General features: G+C 46.4%; 1 protein-coding gene across 1 annotated transcript; it reads left to right on the plus strand.

Annotated features, from left to right (window-relative positions):
- Positions 1–16,153: 16,153 nt before the first annotated feature.
- SEPHS2 (selenophosphate synthetase 2) lies at positions 16,154–17,500 on the plus strand (the record flags this gene model as incomplete). Its single annotated transcript, XM_084249143.1, has 1 exon — positions 16,154–17,500. One exon carries the CDS (start codon positions 16,154–16,156, stop codon positions 17,498–17,500), a length of 1,347 nt encoding a protein of 448 aa, XP_084105269.1.
- Positions 17,501–19,525: the final 2,025 nt, after the last annotated feature.

Genomic DNA, 19,525 nt, shown 5'->3' on the forward strand with positions numbered 1-19,525 from the left:
ATACATCCAAGAACTGGGATGTAGGCCAGAGGTGTGGGGAATGAGAGAATTCACCAGAGACAGAGTGGGGAGCAGAACAGGCAGATTGACTGACATACACTGCTGAGGGGAGCAGCAGGCAAGAAAGGAGAGGTCTACTGCGCCATGTGGGTCAGCTCCTTGGCCAGGGATTGAACTCGTGCTGCAGTGGCTGGTCATAGCTGGATAGCACTGAGACTTCACCTCTGCGCCACCAGGTAGGTCCTGTACTTTTTTTGTTGTTGTTGTTTGAATAAATATCCAGCAGTGGAATTGCTCTCTCACATAGTAATTCTATTTTTAAATTTTTGAGGCACCTCCATGCTGTTTTCCATCCATTCCCACCTACATGAATTCTCACGAGAACGGCTATTGCCACTACAGCTCCTCCTCTCTGTCTCCTCCTCCTGGAGAAGGTCTACCTCCCAAGTACTACCATATTAGCCTTGAGAAACCTGAGTGCTTCTCTCTTAGGCTTTAAAACCTGGCACGATTCCACTTTGGCACAAAAGGATCAAGTTCAAGCTCCGTGGCATGGCTGTCAAGGCCTTGCTGTCTTTCCATGACCTGTGCTTACACCTCATCAGTGTTCAAATAGGCCAAGAATCTGAGTGAGGGGTTGACACTTGAATCATTGAATCATTCGCATCCACTGTCAGCGCGCGCCCACCCGCCAAGGCATCAGGGACTTTGAGAAACACTGTGGAGCTGAGGAAGGTGAACTCTGACCTGCCCCTTCTAATCCAGCAGTGCTCTGTGTGCAACCCAGACTCTGGGCCTCACATTTGGCCAAAAGCATCATGTCTCTTTGAACAACTTCAATACTGATCAGGTAACCAGAGCCCTGGAGAATGTGGTAAGTGGCAACGCCTGAAGCTTCCACTGAAGGTTAAGAACAAGAGCCCCATAGCCTGGGCTCTTGTGGACTGAGGACAAGTGTGTTCTCCTGTTGTGTATAAAGCTTATGCTGTAAGAAAATCAAGCTTGAAACATTGGCCATACTTTCATACTGTCATCTTGCTTGCAGGAAATGAACAATGTAAGTGATCCAGCTGGTGATGATGGCTGACCAGCCCGAATCAATGCCCAGAGCAAAGGTAACCACCAATAGATGAAGTCAGCTCCCTTCAGGATGGCTGGTTGCTCTACTTTTTATGAATTGTTCCATATAGGATTGTGAAGATGGAATCAAATATATCATCTCACAGAGAAGGGACAAATGAGATCCTAGCTTGAGAAGTGCAGGGGTACCTGAAATCTGTGCACTGAAGACAGTCAGTGGTCTGGAGGCCTCAAGTCCTCCAGGTCCTTTGTAATGTAAAATGAGCTAAATTATGTCTAATTTTTCCATTGTTTCACCTGAAAACAATGAGAATTTTCTCTTGCTCCAAGAGAGCAAACGGGACTCTGTTTAGTTGTCTCTCCTCTTGGTCACTCCCTGGCCCAAGCCACTGTCATGTAAGGCCTGGTTTGTGTGACAGCTCCCTAATGGTCTCCTGGCTTCAGACCTTGTCCCTCCATGGTCTGTTCTCCACACAGCAGTCAGAGGGATGCTTTAAAATTACAAACCAGGGCCTCCCCTCTTGGCGCAGCAGTTGAGCGCTGGGTTGCAAGGCTGCCCGCAGCCTCTGCAGTGCCAGTTTGATCCCCGGCCACTGGCGAGGGTCCCACAAAACAGAACAAAAATAAATAAATAAATAAAATTACAAACCAGATGATGTCACTTTCTTACTCAGAACCCTCCAGTGGCTCCCCATTTTACTCAAGCCCAGGTTCTCAGGACTATGAAGGTGTAACCAATCAGATAGAAGTCTCGTTAGCTCTCTGACCTTGGTTTTGTCCCCCTCTAGCTCTCTCCTTTCCAGTCATTGCTGCTTACCTGGCTATTACAGGACAGCAGTGGCCCCTACACCTTTGCTGGGTCCACTATATATTTGCCCCTGCAGGGCCTTTGCACCTGCTGTTATCTTGTTGGCTTTTCCATGGCTCATTCCCTCATCTCTTTTAGTTGCTCCTTAGCACTTACAGGCTTCTGCTTATCTTATTTACTTAGTCATCTAGTTTATTGTCCATCTTCCCTACTAGCATGTAAACTCCACTGCTGTATCTCAGTGTTGGAAACAGTGCCTGGATGGGCCTCCCCAGTGGCGCAGCGGTTGAGCGCTGGGTTGCAAAGCTGCCAGGCCTCTGCAGCGTCGGTTTGATCCCCGGCTGCTCCCCGGCCACCGGAGGAGGGTCCCACATGGCGAACAGACCTCTCCTGCCGCCCGCTGCTCCCCTCAGCAGTGTACTTCGGTCCTTCTGCCTGCTCTGCTCCCCACTCTGGGTCTGGTGAATTCTCTCACCCTCCCGCGCTTCTGACTGTACCCAGTGCATGTATAAACAAAACAAACAAACAAATAAAATAAATAAATAAAACATGCCTCTAAAAAAAAAAAAATCAAAAAAAAAAAAAAAGAAACAGTGCCTGGAGCATAGTAGATATTTAGTCAGCAAATATTTACTTAATGAGAGAAAGTTTGGAGCTACCTTTGTGCCAAGGGAGAGTTAAGGGGCTTTTGCTTCCCAAGGTCCAGGCTCTTAAAAGCAAAAGTCTGTATCATCCAAAAGAGAGAGGCGGGCCTCCCTGGTGGCTCAGGATTAAAGACATGGCGCTATCAAGCTATGGCCAACCAGTGCAGCACAAGTTCTATCCCCGGCCAGGGAGCAACCCACATGGTGCAGCAGACCTCTCCTGACTCGCCCGCTGCTCCCCTCAGCAGTGTATTTCAGTAGATCCGCCTGTTCTGCTCCCCACTCTGTCTCTGGTGAATCCTCTCACCCCTTCCCCCCGCACCTCTGACTTATACCTTAGTTCTTGTATGGATAAATAAATCTTCAAAAACAAACAAAAAAAAAGAGAGAGGCCGAAGGAGTTGAAAAAGGGCCGAATTCCCAGAGATGGGAGTTTATTTAATAAATGTATGATTGAATAATAAACTGCTGGCAGGTAAGCAGCCAATGGGCTCCGTCTACAACTTGAACTGGAAAAGAGAGGGGATCGGCCTGGCATAAATGGGGAGGAAATGGTGCCAACGTGCAGAGAAGCAGATGTTAGGAGAGCTAGACCATGAGGCGGGTGAAGGAAGAAGAGTGAGGGTCCCCCACCCCTAACAACTCCCCTCATCCCAGTCCACATACTTTCACACTGAACCCCTCCTCTCGCGCTCTTAAATTTATAAAATGTTGAAAGAGCTGGAGTGTGGTAGCAGGGAGCCTCAGGCGTGCTTGGGGGCCTCTGGCTGATGCGGATGACAGCAAGTGGTGCTGATTGCCATCAGCTGCTGCCTCTCGGCCCAGGCTCTCCACCCACCACTTCCTCCTGGGTGCAGTGACACAGGCTGCTTTGGTCAGGATGGAGAAAAGATATTTCTGGGTCACCACAGTACTCCTTCCCCTTCTTCCCACCTGCCAGAAGGGTAGACACTCCTCAGAGAAGGAAGTTGGGCTCAAGGAAGAGGAGGTCACTAAGGCTCAAGGGACCCACAAAAGATTTGGAAGTCACCACCCTATTCCAGGTCCTTATGATCTCATGGCTAGGTGGGCCAGGGCATTCTGAAGTTCTAGAAATTCTACGTGCTTTTCTGAGGGAGGGCTGAGCTGAAGGTACTGCAGGTAGGGATATTCTAAAGATAGCACCCCTTGGGCACACACACAGTCCTTGGGGCCCCTTTGTCACTAGTGACCTCATTCCTGGGACTCTATTTCCAGTCTCTGGTCATGTGATTGATTTCTGTGGCCAGAAAAGCAGACAGTTCAGGGCCAGAGACTGGAAACCAGCTTGGGCAGTATGCACTTGCTGTGCTGTGCTGATGGCTCTCTTCACCTCTCGGGCCTTGGTTCCTTCCTCTGCACATGGCTCAGTCTTCTGCAGGACTCACCAATCTGTGAGTTCAAATAGGATCATTTCAACCTTAATACCCCATGTTGTTGTCTTATTGCCCCACCAGCCAAGATGCCCAGCTTCCTGTGAGTCCTCTGTGTTGTTTCAATCAAGAGGTATTTTGATTGTGCTCGTCTCTGGTATGTGAGCTGCCCCGGGCCTCACACCTTGGCTGTCTTCTTCTATAACCAAGACCTTATTGGTAGCAATTCTTGGCCATTGGCCCTAGGCCTTCCAAATGCCAAGGCTATGGGGAAGTTGTGGTGGAGCTGGGGAGAACGTGTCTCTCTGTTTTGAGTCACATCAAGATAAAGGTGTTCCGGGACCCCCCTGGTGGCGCAAGAGGTTTAGTCTCAGCGCTATCAAGCTATCATCACCACTGCAGCACAAGTTCAATCCCTGGCCAGGGAGGTGACCCACATGGCGCAGCAGACTTCTCCTGTCTTGCCCGCTGCTCCCCTCAGCAGTGTATTTCGGTAGATTCACCTGTTCTGTTCCCCACTCTGTCTCTGGTGAATCCTCTCACCCCCAGTACCTCTGGACTACACCCCAGTTTTTCTGTACAAAAGTAGATAAATCTTTAAAGAAAAAATTTCAGATTTGAAAGGACTCCTAGGTATCACCTAATTCCACCCTGCTTCACCATGCACAACTCCCTTCTATGTGATGTTCTACTAGATCTTCACCCAGGCCCTGCTGTGCACTTCCAGAGACCAGACGCCATAGCTTCTCAGAGAGAGCCACCATGTCTCGCAGCTCTGCTGTAGGGAAATGCTTTCTTGCATCATGTGCCAGTTTCTTCTTTGTGACTTCCATGCTTCTAGGCCTGGTTCTTCCCTGTGGAAATACCGAGGGCAAGTGTGTTCTCTTTAAGTCAAATGCTCCCACTTGAAGTGCCTTCACAAAACTGGACAGGGCTTATGTCACCCCTTGGTCTTCTCTCTTCCAGACTGGATGGCCTCAGTTTTATTTAAAACTGTCAAGGGCCTCCCCCGTGGCGCAGCGATTGAGCGCTGGGTTGCGAAGCTGCCTGCAGCCTCTGCAGCGCCGGTTCGATCCCCGGCTGCTCCCTGGCCACCGGAGGAGGGTCCCACATGGCACGCAGACCTCTCCTGCCGCCCGCTGCTCCCCTCAGCAGTGTTCTTCGGTCCTTCTGCCTGCTCTGCTCCCCGCTCTGGCTCTGGTGAATTCTCTCACCCTCCCGCGCTTCTGACTGTACCCAGTGCTTGTATAAATAAATAAATAAATCTTTTTAATAAATAAATAAATAAATAAATAAAACTGTCAAAACTGGGCCTCCCCGGTGGCGCAGCGGTTGAGCGCTGGGTTGCGAAGCTGCCCGCGGCCTCTGTGGCGCCAGTTCGATCCCCGGCTGCTCCCCGGCCACTGGAGGAGGGTCCCACATGGCGTGTGGACCTCTCCTGCCGCCCGCTGCTCCCCTCAGCAGTGTACTTCGGTCCTTCTGCCTGCTCTGCTCCCCGCTCTGGCTCTGGTGAATTCTCTCACCCTCCCATGCTTCTGACTGAACCCAGTGCATGTATAAACAAAACAAACAAAGAAATAAATAAAAAAAAATGCCTCTATAAAAAAAATAAAATAAAATAAAAAAATAAAAAATAAAACTGTCAAAACTGGGCCTCCCTGGTGGCGCAAGGGGTTAGGCACTGCACTATGAAGCAATCCACAGCCTCTGCAGCACGAGTTTGATCCCCATCGGCCAGGGAGCAACCCATATAGCGCAGCAGACCTCTCCTGTCTCACCCGCTGCTCCCCTCAGCAGTGTATTTCAGTCAGTCTGCCTGTTCTGTTCCCCGCTCTGTCTCTGGTGGGTCCTCTCATCCCCCACATCTCTGGCCTGTACCCCAGCTCTTGTAAGTATAAATAAATAAATCCTTAAAAAAAACTGTTAAAACTGTCAAACTTTCAAGTCCTAGGACCCCTGCCCCAAGAAGAATGCCCTGAAATCCCCTGAAATCTGGCTCCTCAAAATAAATGCAACAAGGATGTTCCCCCTGTCTTTTAACTAGAAACAAAAAGAAAGAACATAAATATCCATCAATAGTAGGAAGTCTTTCATACGAATTAAATAAATCCATTTTATAGAGTACTATTCAGCCTTTAGTAAAACATCATACCATATTTTCCAGTAGCATAGAAATATTGCCATTGGTAAGTAGAAAAAAAGAAAATTATAGAATAAGGCATGTTACATCTTAGTTGTCTGCTAGGCAGGAAGTCTATCTTTCTCAGCCTGTCTTCCAATCTCTGTTTCTTAAACATTTCATTAGTGGATAGAGGATGTTAATCTCTTCCCTCATTCACATTCTTTCCATTTATTCACTCAGCCTGTGTTAAGCCCTCTCTGCTCCAACTCCATACTGGCTTTGAGCTCCTGGTGTCCAGTGAAGCATAGTGCCAGCTATGAGGAGTTCCCAGATGCCAGAGAAAATCTACCATGGTAAATACCAGAATGGAGGAAATCACAGGGTTACAGGGTTACAGGATCCAAGGGTGGGACTTCCCAGTGTCTTGAAGATAATAGTGTTTCTTGAGCATAAAGAACTTTTGGATGATTGAGGGCAGCCTGTGCAAAGGCCCAGAGGTCAGGGGGCAGCTAGCCTGTCTGCTGTTCACCCCCTCTACCCTACTTCACCCTCCACCACTGATCCTCTGCTATATCATGTCCCTTTAGGTTATTTTCCACCTAGCAGAGCAGGTGGCCCCAAAGCCCAAATACAACAACATCATCTCTCTGTTTAAAATCAATCCTGTGACTGCCTTTTCCCCTTAGGACAAGTTCAAAACCCCTTCACATGACCCATCAGATCTTGCATCCAGTCCATCAGGAAATCTTTTGGTTCTGCCTTAAAAAAATTTCCAGAATCTGACCATTTGACAAATTTCCAATGTGAACATCTAGTACAAGACTCCATGGGTCTCTCCCCCGGGTTTTTATAGGTGCCTCTTCCCCTGTCTCTCTGCATCTATTCCCCCAGCAACACATGCTCTCATCTAACAGCCAGAGCGATCAAGTCACTGTTCTGGTAGAGACCTCCAGTGGCTCTTATCTTACCCCGAGCCCAGGCAAAGTCCTAAGAGTGATCCACAGGCCCTAGGCAACGCCCCTCTGATGGTCACCTCCTCTTGCTCTCCCCTCGCCCACCTGTCGCCAGCCGCATTGGCCTCCTGCTAATTCCTCCAGCACATCAGGCTTGCTCTGTCTTGGGGCCCTTGCCATAGGTGTTTCTCTGCCTGGAATGCTGTTCTCCCAGATTATCACAAGATTCCCTCACTCATCACCTTCAAAGTCACCCTCACATTCTGTCTCTATCTCTGAATCCTCCATTCCCTAAATTCTGTCTCCCCTGGAGTCTCTTTTTTATTCCTGTCTTTTGTTCATCTTTTTTAGCAGTGACTCATTAGAGCTTCTCACATTTACCCCTGAAGTACAAAACTAAAGCTTCCTGCTACTTGGGATGGTGGAAGATGGTTAACAGTGTGAAGGCTGTGGCCATGGGTGTCATTTCTCAAGCCCATGACGCAGAATTTATTGCTAGCAGCCACATGGAGCAAGCCCAGTGGAGAGTGGGGGCTGAGAACTGAGGTGGCAGGTCAGGGACCAGCAATGGCACACTGATCTGGACGTTGGGCCAGAGGGTGGGAGCTCAGGTCACTGGGGAAGGCACTGGAGTCTGATTACAGATTAAAGGCTGTAGCAAAGTGGGCCTCCCTGATGACCTGGGTGGTTAAGCCTAGGTGCTATCATCACTACAGACCTGAGTTCGATCCCCGGCCAGTTTGCTAACACAGATGGTGCAGCAGAGCTCTCCTGTCTCACTGGCTTCTCCTCTTAGCAGTGTATTTCAGTAGATCCACCTGTTCTGCTCCCCACTCTGTCTCTGGTGAATCCTCTCACTCCCAGCACCTCTGGCCTACACCCCAGTTCTACGAAAAGAAAAAAAAAAAAAAGCTGTAGTGAAGTCAGATTATAGTCTTCCCACAATGACCTTTGACACACTTTTTTAAAAAAAGATTGTTTTAATTTTGCATACAAGAGCTGGGGTATAGACCAGAGGTGCGGGGCATGAGAGGATTCATCAGAGATAGAATGGGGAGCAGACCAGGCAGATTTACTGAAATACACTGCTGAGGGGAGCAGCGGAGGTAGATAGCTTCACAGTGCTGTGCTTAACTCCTTGCGCCACCAGGGAGGCCCCTGACCTTTGACACTCTTAAGTCCTATCCTACCATCCCCTGCTCTGTGCAACATCTCTCTAACCTCATTTCCTATAACTCTTTCCCACACACTAGGCACAGTTACCCCGGCCTCCTTGTTCCAGTACACTCTTGCTTCGGAGGCTTTGTCTCTGCCTGAAAAAATCCTTCCAAATGCATGCTTAGTCCTCTCCATTCAAGCCCTTACTTCAAAGTCACCTCACTGAGACCTTCCCTGGCCACACACACACCCTCCCCTAGACTTCCTACCCACTTCCTCCAGACTCCGTTGCTTCTCCTTAGTTCTATCTCTAACTAGAAAATGGTTGATTTTATCTATTGCTCTCTGTGTGTCAGCTCCATGAGGGCAGGGATTTTTGTGTCTATCTCTGAATAGGCCCCCCTTTATTATCTCTTCCTAGATGTAACCCCTACCCTAAATTTTGTTTGTCATTCTCGTACCTTTCAGAGTTATTTTGGTTTTGTTTTTTAATATTTATGCATCTCAATAATGTATTGCTGCTTTGCCCAGGGTTGAACCTCATATAAATGGCATCTTAGTTTATTCATTCCTCTTTAACTTGCTTCTTACTTCCAACATTTTTTCTAGCTTGGGGGGCTGGCACAAAGGAAGTCTCCAATAAATATTTGCAAATTGGAGAACTCCCTGGTGGCGCAAGGGGTTAAGATGCAAACTGTGACGCTGTCTGCAGCCTCCGCAGCATGAGTTTGATCCCCAGGCAGGGAGCAACCCACACGGTGCAGCAGACCTCTCCTGGCTTGCCCGCTGTTCCCCTCACCAGTGTATTTCAGTCAATTTGCCTGTTCCCCGCTCTGTCTCTGGTGAATCCTCTCACCCCCCCCCCCACACCTCTGGCCTATACCCAGCTCTTCTGTGCATAAATAAATAAATCTTTAAAAAAAATATTTGTGGGGCCTCCCCGGTGGTGCAGCGATTGAGCGCTGGGATGCGAAGCTGCCCACAGCCTCTGCAGTGCCGGTTCAATCCCCGGCTGCTCCCCAGCCAATGGAGGAGGGTCCCACATGGCGCGCAGACCTCTCCTGCCGCCCGCTGCTCCCCTCAGCAGTGTACTTCGGTCCTTCTGCCTGTTCTGCTCCCCGCTCTGGCTCTGGTGAATTCTCTCACCCTCCCGCGCTTCTGACTGTACCCAGTGCTTGTATAAATAAATGAATAAATAAATAAATAATCTTAAAAAAATTTTTTTGTTAAAAAAAAAAAAATTTGTGAATGACCCCAGGGCGAGTACGAGCATCTTCTACCTGTCAGGTACTTCTCAGCCATTACTTTATTTCTTACTGGAAATAAATGGGATAATTCGTTTTTGTTTTTTAAAGAAAGCATATAACACAGATTATGTGGACTGCTGGTCAACAACACTACTTGAGCGGGGTGCGGTGTAAGGGTGCAGGGGGAGGGAGCGAGAAGGGAGAGAGGGAGACTGAGAGAGAGGGAGAACGAGGGAACGAGCGCCCCCTGGAGTTCAGTGTGAGGGGGTGATGCGCCTCTGTTACATGAAGAAAAATGTCTAAAATACTCCCTACTGAGAGGTTACTAGTACCAAGCTCTGGGAAGAAGGATTCCAAGTTATTTTAACTTCCTTTATACTAAACTGCATTTTGTGATTTTTGTACAATGACAACAGAATGATTTTGCAATAAGAAAAAATTTTGTAGTGTACTTGAACCTGGTGAAAATTTGTTCAGTGTACTGAAAAGATACCGAGTGTATATTTTACCACAACAAAAGAACACTTTTAGAATGTCCTGAGTCTAGTGTAATAATGCTAAATTATCATAATGGGAAAAACCCTCTAACTACCCCTAGCTCAGTGCTTTTATCTTATTTGAAAAACAATTGGGGAGGGGGTGCTAAGGTCCTCCTATTTTTTAAGATCCTCCTTTCCTCTCCTTTGTCTGCTCTCCCAACCTACCTGTAGGTTTTCACCTTTGCAATCCTTTAACCCCAAAATGGTACATGTGGCTCAACAGATCTCTCAGTGAAAAAAAAACAAGAAAGAAAAAAAGGATGTTTGAATGTTCCTAATGCAGCTACAAGGGTCACCCCGAGACCTGTGGACCCTCTGCACAAAAAGGCATATGAGGTGGTTGCTCTGAGTCCAGAGTTGGTCACAGGCCAAGGCGAATTTATGACTTTCTTTGTGTTAGGGGGAAATGATGTCCTGAGCTGATCCCATACAGGCTTTGTGGACCCCACCCCCACTCCAGACTAAAGCCATCAAGACATTGGGAAAGACAAATCCCATCACCACCAAGGGAGGGTGGCTGGGACCTGAGGGTGGAGTTGGGCAGCCAGGTTGGATATAAAAACCAAACACGTGGGCCTTGGGGTGGCTGGCTCGCAATAGCTCGCCTCCTGGCTTCACCGCTCCAGGCTGGCGGCCAACTCTGAGAGCGCCATTTTGGGATTCCTGATGGGCGGATTGGGTAGGACTCATTTAAAACTTTGTCTCCCACTTTTCTTCCAGAGCTGTACATTTCCTCATGTCCCCTTCCCTTTGTAAATAAACCTTTATTAACCTTTCACGTGTGCCTGCAGTAGAGCATTGATAAGTCCTTTTTAAGCGCGCGGGTGAGGACCCACAGTCAGGCACCCCGTTTTGTATCGGGGTTGCTCTACAACAGTTGCGCTGGTCTGGAAGAATGTTGCTCCCAAGTAGAAATCACAGGGAAATAATAAGGGTGAAAACCTTTCCCCCAGGGGCAAGGGTGGGCATTATTAATATTATCAAGGATGCCCCCAGGATGAACAATTCCTGAATTTGAACTCTCAGTAGATTCTCAGCAGGCTAACATGTGTACAAGACTCTTAGCTAATCTGAGACCTGAGTTTTCTTGTCTGTAAAATGAAGATAATATTTAATTATCTTCTATTCTGGGTTGCTGTGAGGATTAAATGAGATAAACGAGAAATGTTCAACACCCTGCCTGACTCATCAAAGGTGCTCACAAACCGTATAACTCATTGAGCAAAACACCTTCCTTCAACAAATGTTATTGCTAGGTAAAATGCTAGGAAACCAGGATGGACAAAACAGGGCAGACCCTGCCTCGGGGAACTTACAGACTAGTGGGGCAGACAGATAGTCACCATATAATCATGTGAATAAAGAATTTCAAAGTGTGCTAAATGCAGAGAGGGAAAAGTTCAAAGATCAAAGAGAGCACCTAACCAGGGGTATCTGAACTAGTCACTTTTTAACCCAGGGGAGGTGACTACAGACATGAGGGACGTTTCCATTCTTCCTATACTGATACATGGAGGATCCGTCACAGTTCAATATGCTGAGCATTTTGCAAACCTTTCATCAGATGCTAGCAGAGAGCAAGACACTCATTTTACAGAAGTGGAAAGAAAGGTGCAGAGAGCTTATAGAACTTCCTAAGGCCAGCTCATTGATAGCAAATCCAGAGGTCAGATGAAACCCAGAACTTTTGCTTCCACCCCTATTGCCTTTCACTATATCACTTTTTTTTTTTAATTCTGAAACAAAGCATACTTTCTTTTTCTTTTTCTAAAAAGTTGAAACATAACTTACTAACACTAAAAGGTGGGAATAAAGAACCACTCCAACTAGCCACTAATCAGCCCAAGGAATAATATTTAACATAGCTCACAGGTCCCCCTCTATGATCTCTCCCCAGATGTAACCCCTATCCTAAATTTTGTTTGTCATTCTCTTACCTTTCAGAGATTTTTTTTGTTTCTGTTTTTTAACATTTATGCATCTCAATAATGTATTGCTGCTTTGCCCTGGGTTGAACCTCATATAAATGGCATCTTAATTTATATATCCCTCTCTAACTTGCTTCTTACTTCCAACATTTTGTTTTGGAGATTATCCATATTGATGATGCTTATAACTCACTTTCACAGATACATAATATTCCACTGTGTGGTTATATTACCATTTATTTTTGTATTTCCCTGTTAACTAACATGGATTATTTTCAGTGTCTAGCTGTTATGCTTATTCTTTTTTCAAAGGACAATAAACAGATTTTTCTTTATATAAAATTGTTTCCAATATGTTAAGTTTGTGAATTTAAATTTCAGTGCCTGCATCATACGTTAATTAAAATGTAGTTAAAATATAATTAAAATTTAATTCTCCTAACATTCTTATTTGCTATTTATTATTATCTTCAGGTGAAAACTATTTTATAGGCAATAAAACTGAGTTTCCTAGAAATCATTCAATTCACCCAAGGTCATTAGGAGAGCCACCATTGCAACTCAGCCCAATTCTAAAGTTTGAGTTTCTTCCAGTTCACTCCAAGCCTTAATATTGTATTATGCAGTACTAAGAGCCAAACAGAATGATGTACTATGTGATCTATATATGGATCTATTGTATACTTTATATTTTTAATTGTAGTAAAGTGCACATAACAAAATTTACCACCCTAATCATTTTGAAGTACACAGATGAGTAGTGTTCAGTGAATTCACAGCTGTGTAAGCAACCTCCAGGATTCTTACAATCATTTTGTACATCTTATGGGGTACATGTGCAACAGTTTTTCTAGGCCATGGCCTTTGGGGAGAATTGCTAGGGATCCACCTGTGGGTAGAATTGCATGGGTTTCATTAGTTAAGGCTAAAGACTCTTTTCCAAGATGGTCACACCAGCTAATACTTCCATAGGCAGTTACTTTTAGGTATTTAAAACATCAAATGCTAAAAAAAATAAAATAAAATAAATTAAGGTCCAAATGTTGAAGGAACAAAAAAGAGAACACAATGAAAAATCTCCTGTTCCCTCACCACCTCATCCCCTCCCCAGATGCAGTCACTATTACCAGTTTTTGGTGATTAACCTTCCAGAAATATGCTATTGATATATATTTATCCCTTTTTCAACAAATGGTTGTATTCTATGCATAGCATTCCGAAACTTGCTTGTTTCTTGTTAAAAACCATAGACAATATAACCTTTGGAGCAGATTGCCTGGCTTCATAGACATCTCCATTCAAAATTGGCTGTGACCTTCACTACATGCAAAAGAATGAAGCTTGACCACCACCTCACACCATACACAAAAATCAACTCAAAATGGATTAAAGAACTAGACATAAGACCTGAAACCATAAAATATATAGAAGGAAATATAGGCGAAACACTACGTGATTTGCACATCAAAGACATCTTTACAGACACATCACCCAAAGCAGTGATAGTGAAGGCAAAGATAAACAGCTGGGACTACATCAAATTAAAGAGCTTTTGCACAGCAAAAGAGACAATAACAAAAACAAAGAGAAACCCCACCAACTGGGAGAACATTTTTGCACCCAACACTAATGATAAAGGACTGATCACAAAAATCTGCAAAGAGCTGATGAGACTCAACAACAACAAAGAAAATAATCCAGTCAAAAAATGGGCAGAAGAGCTTAAAAGAAACTTCTCTGAAGAGGAAATGCAAATGGCCAACAGGCATATGAAAAAATGTTCAACATCACTTGTCATCAGGGAAATGCAAATCAAAACTACCATGAGATACCATCTTACACCAGTGAGAATGGCACATATTAAAAAAACTAGCAACAACAAATGTTGGCGAGGGTGTGGAGAAAAAGGAACTCTTCTGCACTGTTGGTGGGAGTGCAAACTGGTCCAACCACTGTGGAAAGCTGTGTGGAGATTTCTGGACCTACTAAACATAGAGCTTCCATATGATCCAGCAATTCCACTCCTAGGTATTTACCCAAAGGACACAGAAACATCAATTCCAAAGAACACCTGCACCCCTATGTTTATAGCAGCACTGTTTACAATAGCTAAGCTTTGGAAACAACCCAAATGCCCAAAAATAGATGACTGGATCAAGAAGATGTGGTACATATATACCATGGAATATTACTCAGCATTCAAAAAAGATAAACACATGCAATTTGCAGCAACATGGATGGCGCTGGAAGGGATCATGCTCAGCGAAATAAGCCAAAAAGAAAAAGAAAAATACCGGATGGTCTCACTCATAGCAGGAATCTAGAAAACTTAAATAAGGGACCAGGAAGATGAATAACTATAAGATAGTGAAAATCAAAATCAACAAAAAACTATGAACCAGAGACACTTTTAGGGGGGCGGGAGGGGAGGGATTGGGGTCAGAATGGGGGGGGCTGTAATTGTATGGGGAATATAACAATAAAATTTATTTAAAAAAAAAAAATTGGCTGTGACCTTGATTAGGTCATTTAATCTTGCTGTACCTTTTACTCTTTACCTGTAAAACGTGGTAAAAAAAAAAAAAACTTAACTCATAAGATTTTTATAAGAAATTAGTTAATAAATATAAAACATTTAAAACTGTGGCTCTTAGGGCCTCCCCGATGGCAGCGGTTGAGCGCTGGGTTGCAAAGCTGCCCGCGGCCTCTGTGGCGCCCGTTGGATCCCCAGCTGCTCCCCGGCCACCGGAGGAGGGTCCCACATGGCGCGCAGACCTCTCCTGCCGCCCGCTGCTCCCCTCAGCAGTGTACTTCGGTCCTTCTGCCTGCTCTGCTCCCCACTCTGGCTCTGGTGAATTCTCTCACCCTCCCGCGCTTCTGACTGACTGTACCCAGTGCATGTATAAACAAACAAATAAATAAATAAATGAATAAAATACATGCCTCTTTAAAAAAAAATAAAATTAAATTAAAAATTAAAAAAAAAACTGTGGCTCTTAGAACTATAACATCAATTTTTTTCTCTCTTTTTGGTTGCCTGGTAATCTATTATATAAATGTACCACAATTTATGTTAATATTTGGTAAACATTTAAATACTTCCCGGAATGTTGCTATAAAAAAAAAAAAGCACAGCAATAAGTAACATATCGCTTTGCACTTAAACTGTGAGTGCATCTGTAGGATAAAGTCCTACAATTGGAACTGTTAAGTCAAAGGCATTATGTGCAGTCATAATTTTAAGCTGTCGGCAAACTACCTTCAGAGATACATCACGGAGTCTCATATATTAATTTAAAGAGACAGAGAAACTTTGGAAGAGCTCTGGGTAAGACACTTTACCATCCACATGAGTCAGCTAATGCCGGGACAGGGAAAGTGAGCAGTGTAGTCGTGGAGACAGAACCCACGCGGGTGTCTGGACCTGAAATCCATTTTAACATTTCGTTGCTTTTAGATGCTGCAGTTTGCTTATTTATTTTTTAAAGATTTATTTATTTATACAAGCACTGGGTACAGTCAGAAGCGCGGGAGGGTGTGAGAATTCACCAGAGACAGAGCGGGGAACAGAGCAGGCAGAAGGACCGAGGTACACTGCTGAGGGGAGAGGTCTGCGCACCATGTGGGACCCTCCGCGGGTGGCCGGGGAGCAGCCGGGGATCGAACTGGCGCTGCAGAGGCTGCGGGCAGCTTCGAAACCCAGCGCTCAACCGCTGCGCCACCGGGGAGGCCCCAGTTTGCTTATTTAAAAGTATCAACCTAATATATAATTTCTCATCATTTCCTATTCTTTCCACGGGCTATTTTCCTACACGAGATTGCTCGTGTGCGCTGTTCAGTGACCTCAGGGCAATGCAGACCCGTGTGAGGTCTGCCAAGCGGCAGATCTGTTTTCCAAAATGCTGCACTTAGTACATTGCCTCTAGGGGGGCAAAGTTTCGCCAGTCACGCCCAAGAGATCATTTAGATTACAGGGGGACGAACCTTCGCTCTCGTTCGGTAACTCGCCTGGGCCAGTTGCGCAAACTGGCGGCCGCGAGCAGGACTCAGCCCTTTCAGCCCAAAGGAAGCCCGCCTCCTGGGGCCGAGCCGTCATTGGAGGAAGCGGCTGTCACTCACCGGGGCTATAAAACCGCGGAGCCGGCAGCTCTCCCCTCAGGAGGCCCCAGAGCGCGCGGCGCGACTCGAGCCGGGGACTCTGCGGGAAGCCGGGCTGTTCCTCCGCGGAGAAGAGGGGGGCTCCCTCGCCTCACCTCTCTTCCCCTCCCTGCCGGGCAGGCGCGATGGCGGAAGCCGCGGCGGCCGGCGCTGGCGGCGAGGCGATGGCGGCGGCGGAAGGCTCCCTGGGCGCCGCGGGCTTGTCTCTCGGCCGCAGCTTCTCCGGCTACCGGCCCTTCGAGCCCCAGGCGCTGGGCCTCAGCCCGAGCTGGCGGTTGACGGGCTTCTCCGGCATGAAGGGCTGAGGCTGCAAGGTCCCCCAGGAGACGCTGCTCAAACTCCTGGCGGGACTGACGCGGCCCGACCCGCGGCCCCCGCTGGGCCGGGGCCTGGTGGGAGGCCATGAAGAGGCCGCCCAGGAAGCCGGGCTGCCGGCCGGCGCGGAACCCAGCCCAACCTTTCCAGCCTTGGGCATCGGGTTGGACTCCTGTGTCATTCCCCTGCGGCACGGGGGCCTGTCGCTGGTCCAGACCACGGACTTCTTTTACCCCTTGGTGGAAGATCCCTACATGATGGGGCGCATCGCCTGTGCCAATGTGCTGAGCGACCTGTATGCCCTGGGCATCACTGAGTGCGACAACATGTTGATGTTACTCAGCGTCAGCCAGAGTATGACTGAGGAGGAACGAGAAAAGGTAACACCGCTCATGATCAAAGGCTTTCGGGATGCTGCTGAGGAAGGAGGAACGGCCGTAACTGGTGGGCAAACGGTGGTAAACCCTTGGATTATCGTCGGTGGAGTTGCCACTGTGGTATGTCAGCCAAATGAGTTCATAATGCCTGACAGTGCCGTTGTTGGGGATGTGCTGGTGTTAACCAAACCCTTAGGAACTCAGGTTGCTGTCAATGCCCACCAATGGCTGGATAATCCTGAAAGGTGGAATAAGATCAAGATGGTGGTCTCCAAAGAAGAGGTAGAGCTGGCCTATCAGGAGGCCATGTTCAACATGGCTACCCTAAACAGAACTGCTGCCGGGCTAATGCACACATTTAATGCCCATGCAGCCACAGATATCACAGGCTTTGGCATTCTAGGACACTCTCAGAATCTCGCAAAACAACAAAGAAATGAAGTGTCTTTTGTCATTCATAATCTGCCAATCATAGCCAAGATGGCTGCTATCAGCAAAGCCAGTGGGCGCTTTGGCCTCCTTCAAGGAACCTCAGCAGAAACTTCGGGGGGATTACTGATTTGTCTGCCGAGAGAACAAGCAGCTCGCTTTTGTTCTGAAATCAAATCTTCCAAGTACGGAGAGGGCCACCAAGCATGGATCGTCGGCATTGTGGAAAAGGGAAACCGAACTGCCAGGATTATCGACAAGCCTCGAGTTATTGAAGTCCTACCTCGTGGGGCCACTGCTACTGCTCTTGCTCCTGACAATTCTAATGCCTCCTCTGAGCCTAGTTCATGAGATGGAATAGAAGAGGAAGTCTGGACTTCAGAGCTGTTGTGCACAATCATGAAGGATCCTCAAAAGTTGAATTTAAGAAGTTTCCAAAGAAGGCTGCCTGCATAGTAATTCCAGCTGCCCTTTACAGGTGATTTGAATCAGCCCATCAAAAGCTGCACATTCCAAGATCAGAAGTAACGATTTGGACTGGGGTGGGGTGGGGGGTGGTCATCTCTTGCATAGAAGAGGAGCAGAAAAACCTGTTGCCTCTTTCTAAGAGCAAGATGGGCCTATTCAGGTTTGAGGGTTTTTTTTCTTGGCACTGAGTTGATTCATTTCTGCACAGGGAGTGAGGTTGTTAAAATTACATATACACAAAAAAATAAATTCTAAAATGAAAAAGTTTAGATCAGAAGCAAATAAGTTTGGACCAATATTGTTGATAAATCTAAATTGTTAAGAGAGATCTTATAATGCAATGTCAATTCTTCATTAGATTTTTCTGAAATGTCTCTTTCTTGCTCTGGACAAGAATTGAGCAGCTTGTCCAATGACTGGGAAAGGAAGACCTGTAACCATCTGACTTGGCCTCTGTTAATGATGTCTCTCCTACTAAACCCCTTTAAGGACTGGGAGAGGCAGAGCAAGCCCCAGAGTCCAGGCCTTAATGGTCATTAATATGTTAAATCTTGTGATGAAAATTCCTGGTGATTTAACCAATAAAAGAGTAATTTCCAGTAAAATAAAAAGGATTTGTTGAAAAATTCTTCTGGCAAATGTGTGGATCCTTGGGATTCTGAATCTTTTACATGCTCACAGAATAAATCAATTAATACATTTGAGTCTGGCAAAGTGGAGAGTCAGTGTTTTCCCTGATCTCAGAGCAGGGGATTTAACACACACATTTAGAGCGGCACCTTCCCCCTAAGTTTACAGCAAAGGACTCAAAACACGAATAAACCCCAAGGACTAAAGGGTGGGAGAGTATTAATAGCAAAGGAAAGGCGTCAGCAATTCCTGGGAGATGGGGAGTAGGTAAAAGAGGAGTAACCGACAGCAGACTAGAGGAACCCAAATTGTCAATGCCTGCAGAGTTGGGGAATACTAACAAGAAGCAAGGAGCTATGTTCCAGTGTGCTGGGATGGTGGCATCAAAGGTCAAGGGTGGGGATAAAAACATACTGGGTGAAAGTTCATACACAGGGTAATCAGATCTTTGAAGTTCTTGAACCTTTCCATGTCACACAGCCAGATGACTGCCTCTCACCTCTGTAGGTACTCCAGAGTTAGGGACACCAAGCCCAACGAGAAAGGAATGGGACTAAAAACAGGAGAGTTAAAACTGAGAGACTGCCCAGGCCCTTCCACAGCCTAGCAATTAAGAACACTGTCCAGGAAGCTTCCACGGCCCATCTCTGATTCAACTGGGAGTTAACTAGTCCTCTGGAGAAGCATTCCCAGAAAGGAGACCTATAATATAAACATTTCAGGAGCTCCTAGTGAGACTGCACACTCGGAAACCTCCCAGATGAAAAGCCTCACTCAAGCATATTATTAAGCTTTTTAATGCCTCATTCTTAAATATGAGCAGTCAAGGATCTCCAGACTTTGAGGCAAACCTCCCAACCTGAGAGAAGCTAAAGCAAACGGAAAAATCAAGAGAAAGGAGACACTACAGGGGAAAAAAAAGTTCATAAAAAGACAATAAACAAAGCACTTAGGAAATAAAAATAGGGCCTCCTTGGTGGCGCAGGTGTTAAAGACACAGTGCTAACAAGCTATCAAGAACCACTGCAATATGAGTTTGATCCCCGGCCAGGGAGCTACCCACATGGCGCAGCAGACCTCTCCTGTCTTGCCCATTGCTCCCCTCAGCAGTGTATTTCAGTAGTTCCTCCTGTTCTGCTCCCCACTCTGTCTCTGGTGAATCCTCTCACTGTCCCCCGCCCACACACCTCTAGCCCACACCCCAGTTCTTGTATGCATAAATAGATAAATCTTTTTTAAAAATAAAAATATATTTTTCAGTAGAAGACTTAGAAAGTT

The sequence above is a fragment of the Talpa europaea genome, assembly GCF_964194135.1.
Source record: "Talpa europaea genome assembly, chromosome: 12".
In the NCBI taxonomy this organism is placed as follows: Eukaryota; Metazoa; Chordata; class Mammalia; order Eulipotyphla; family Talpidae; genus Talpa; species Talpa europaea.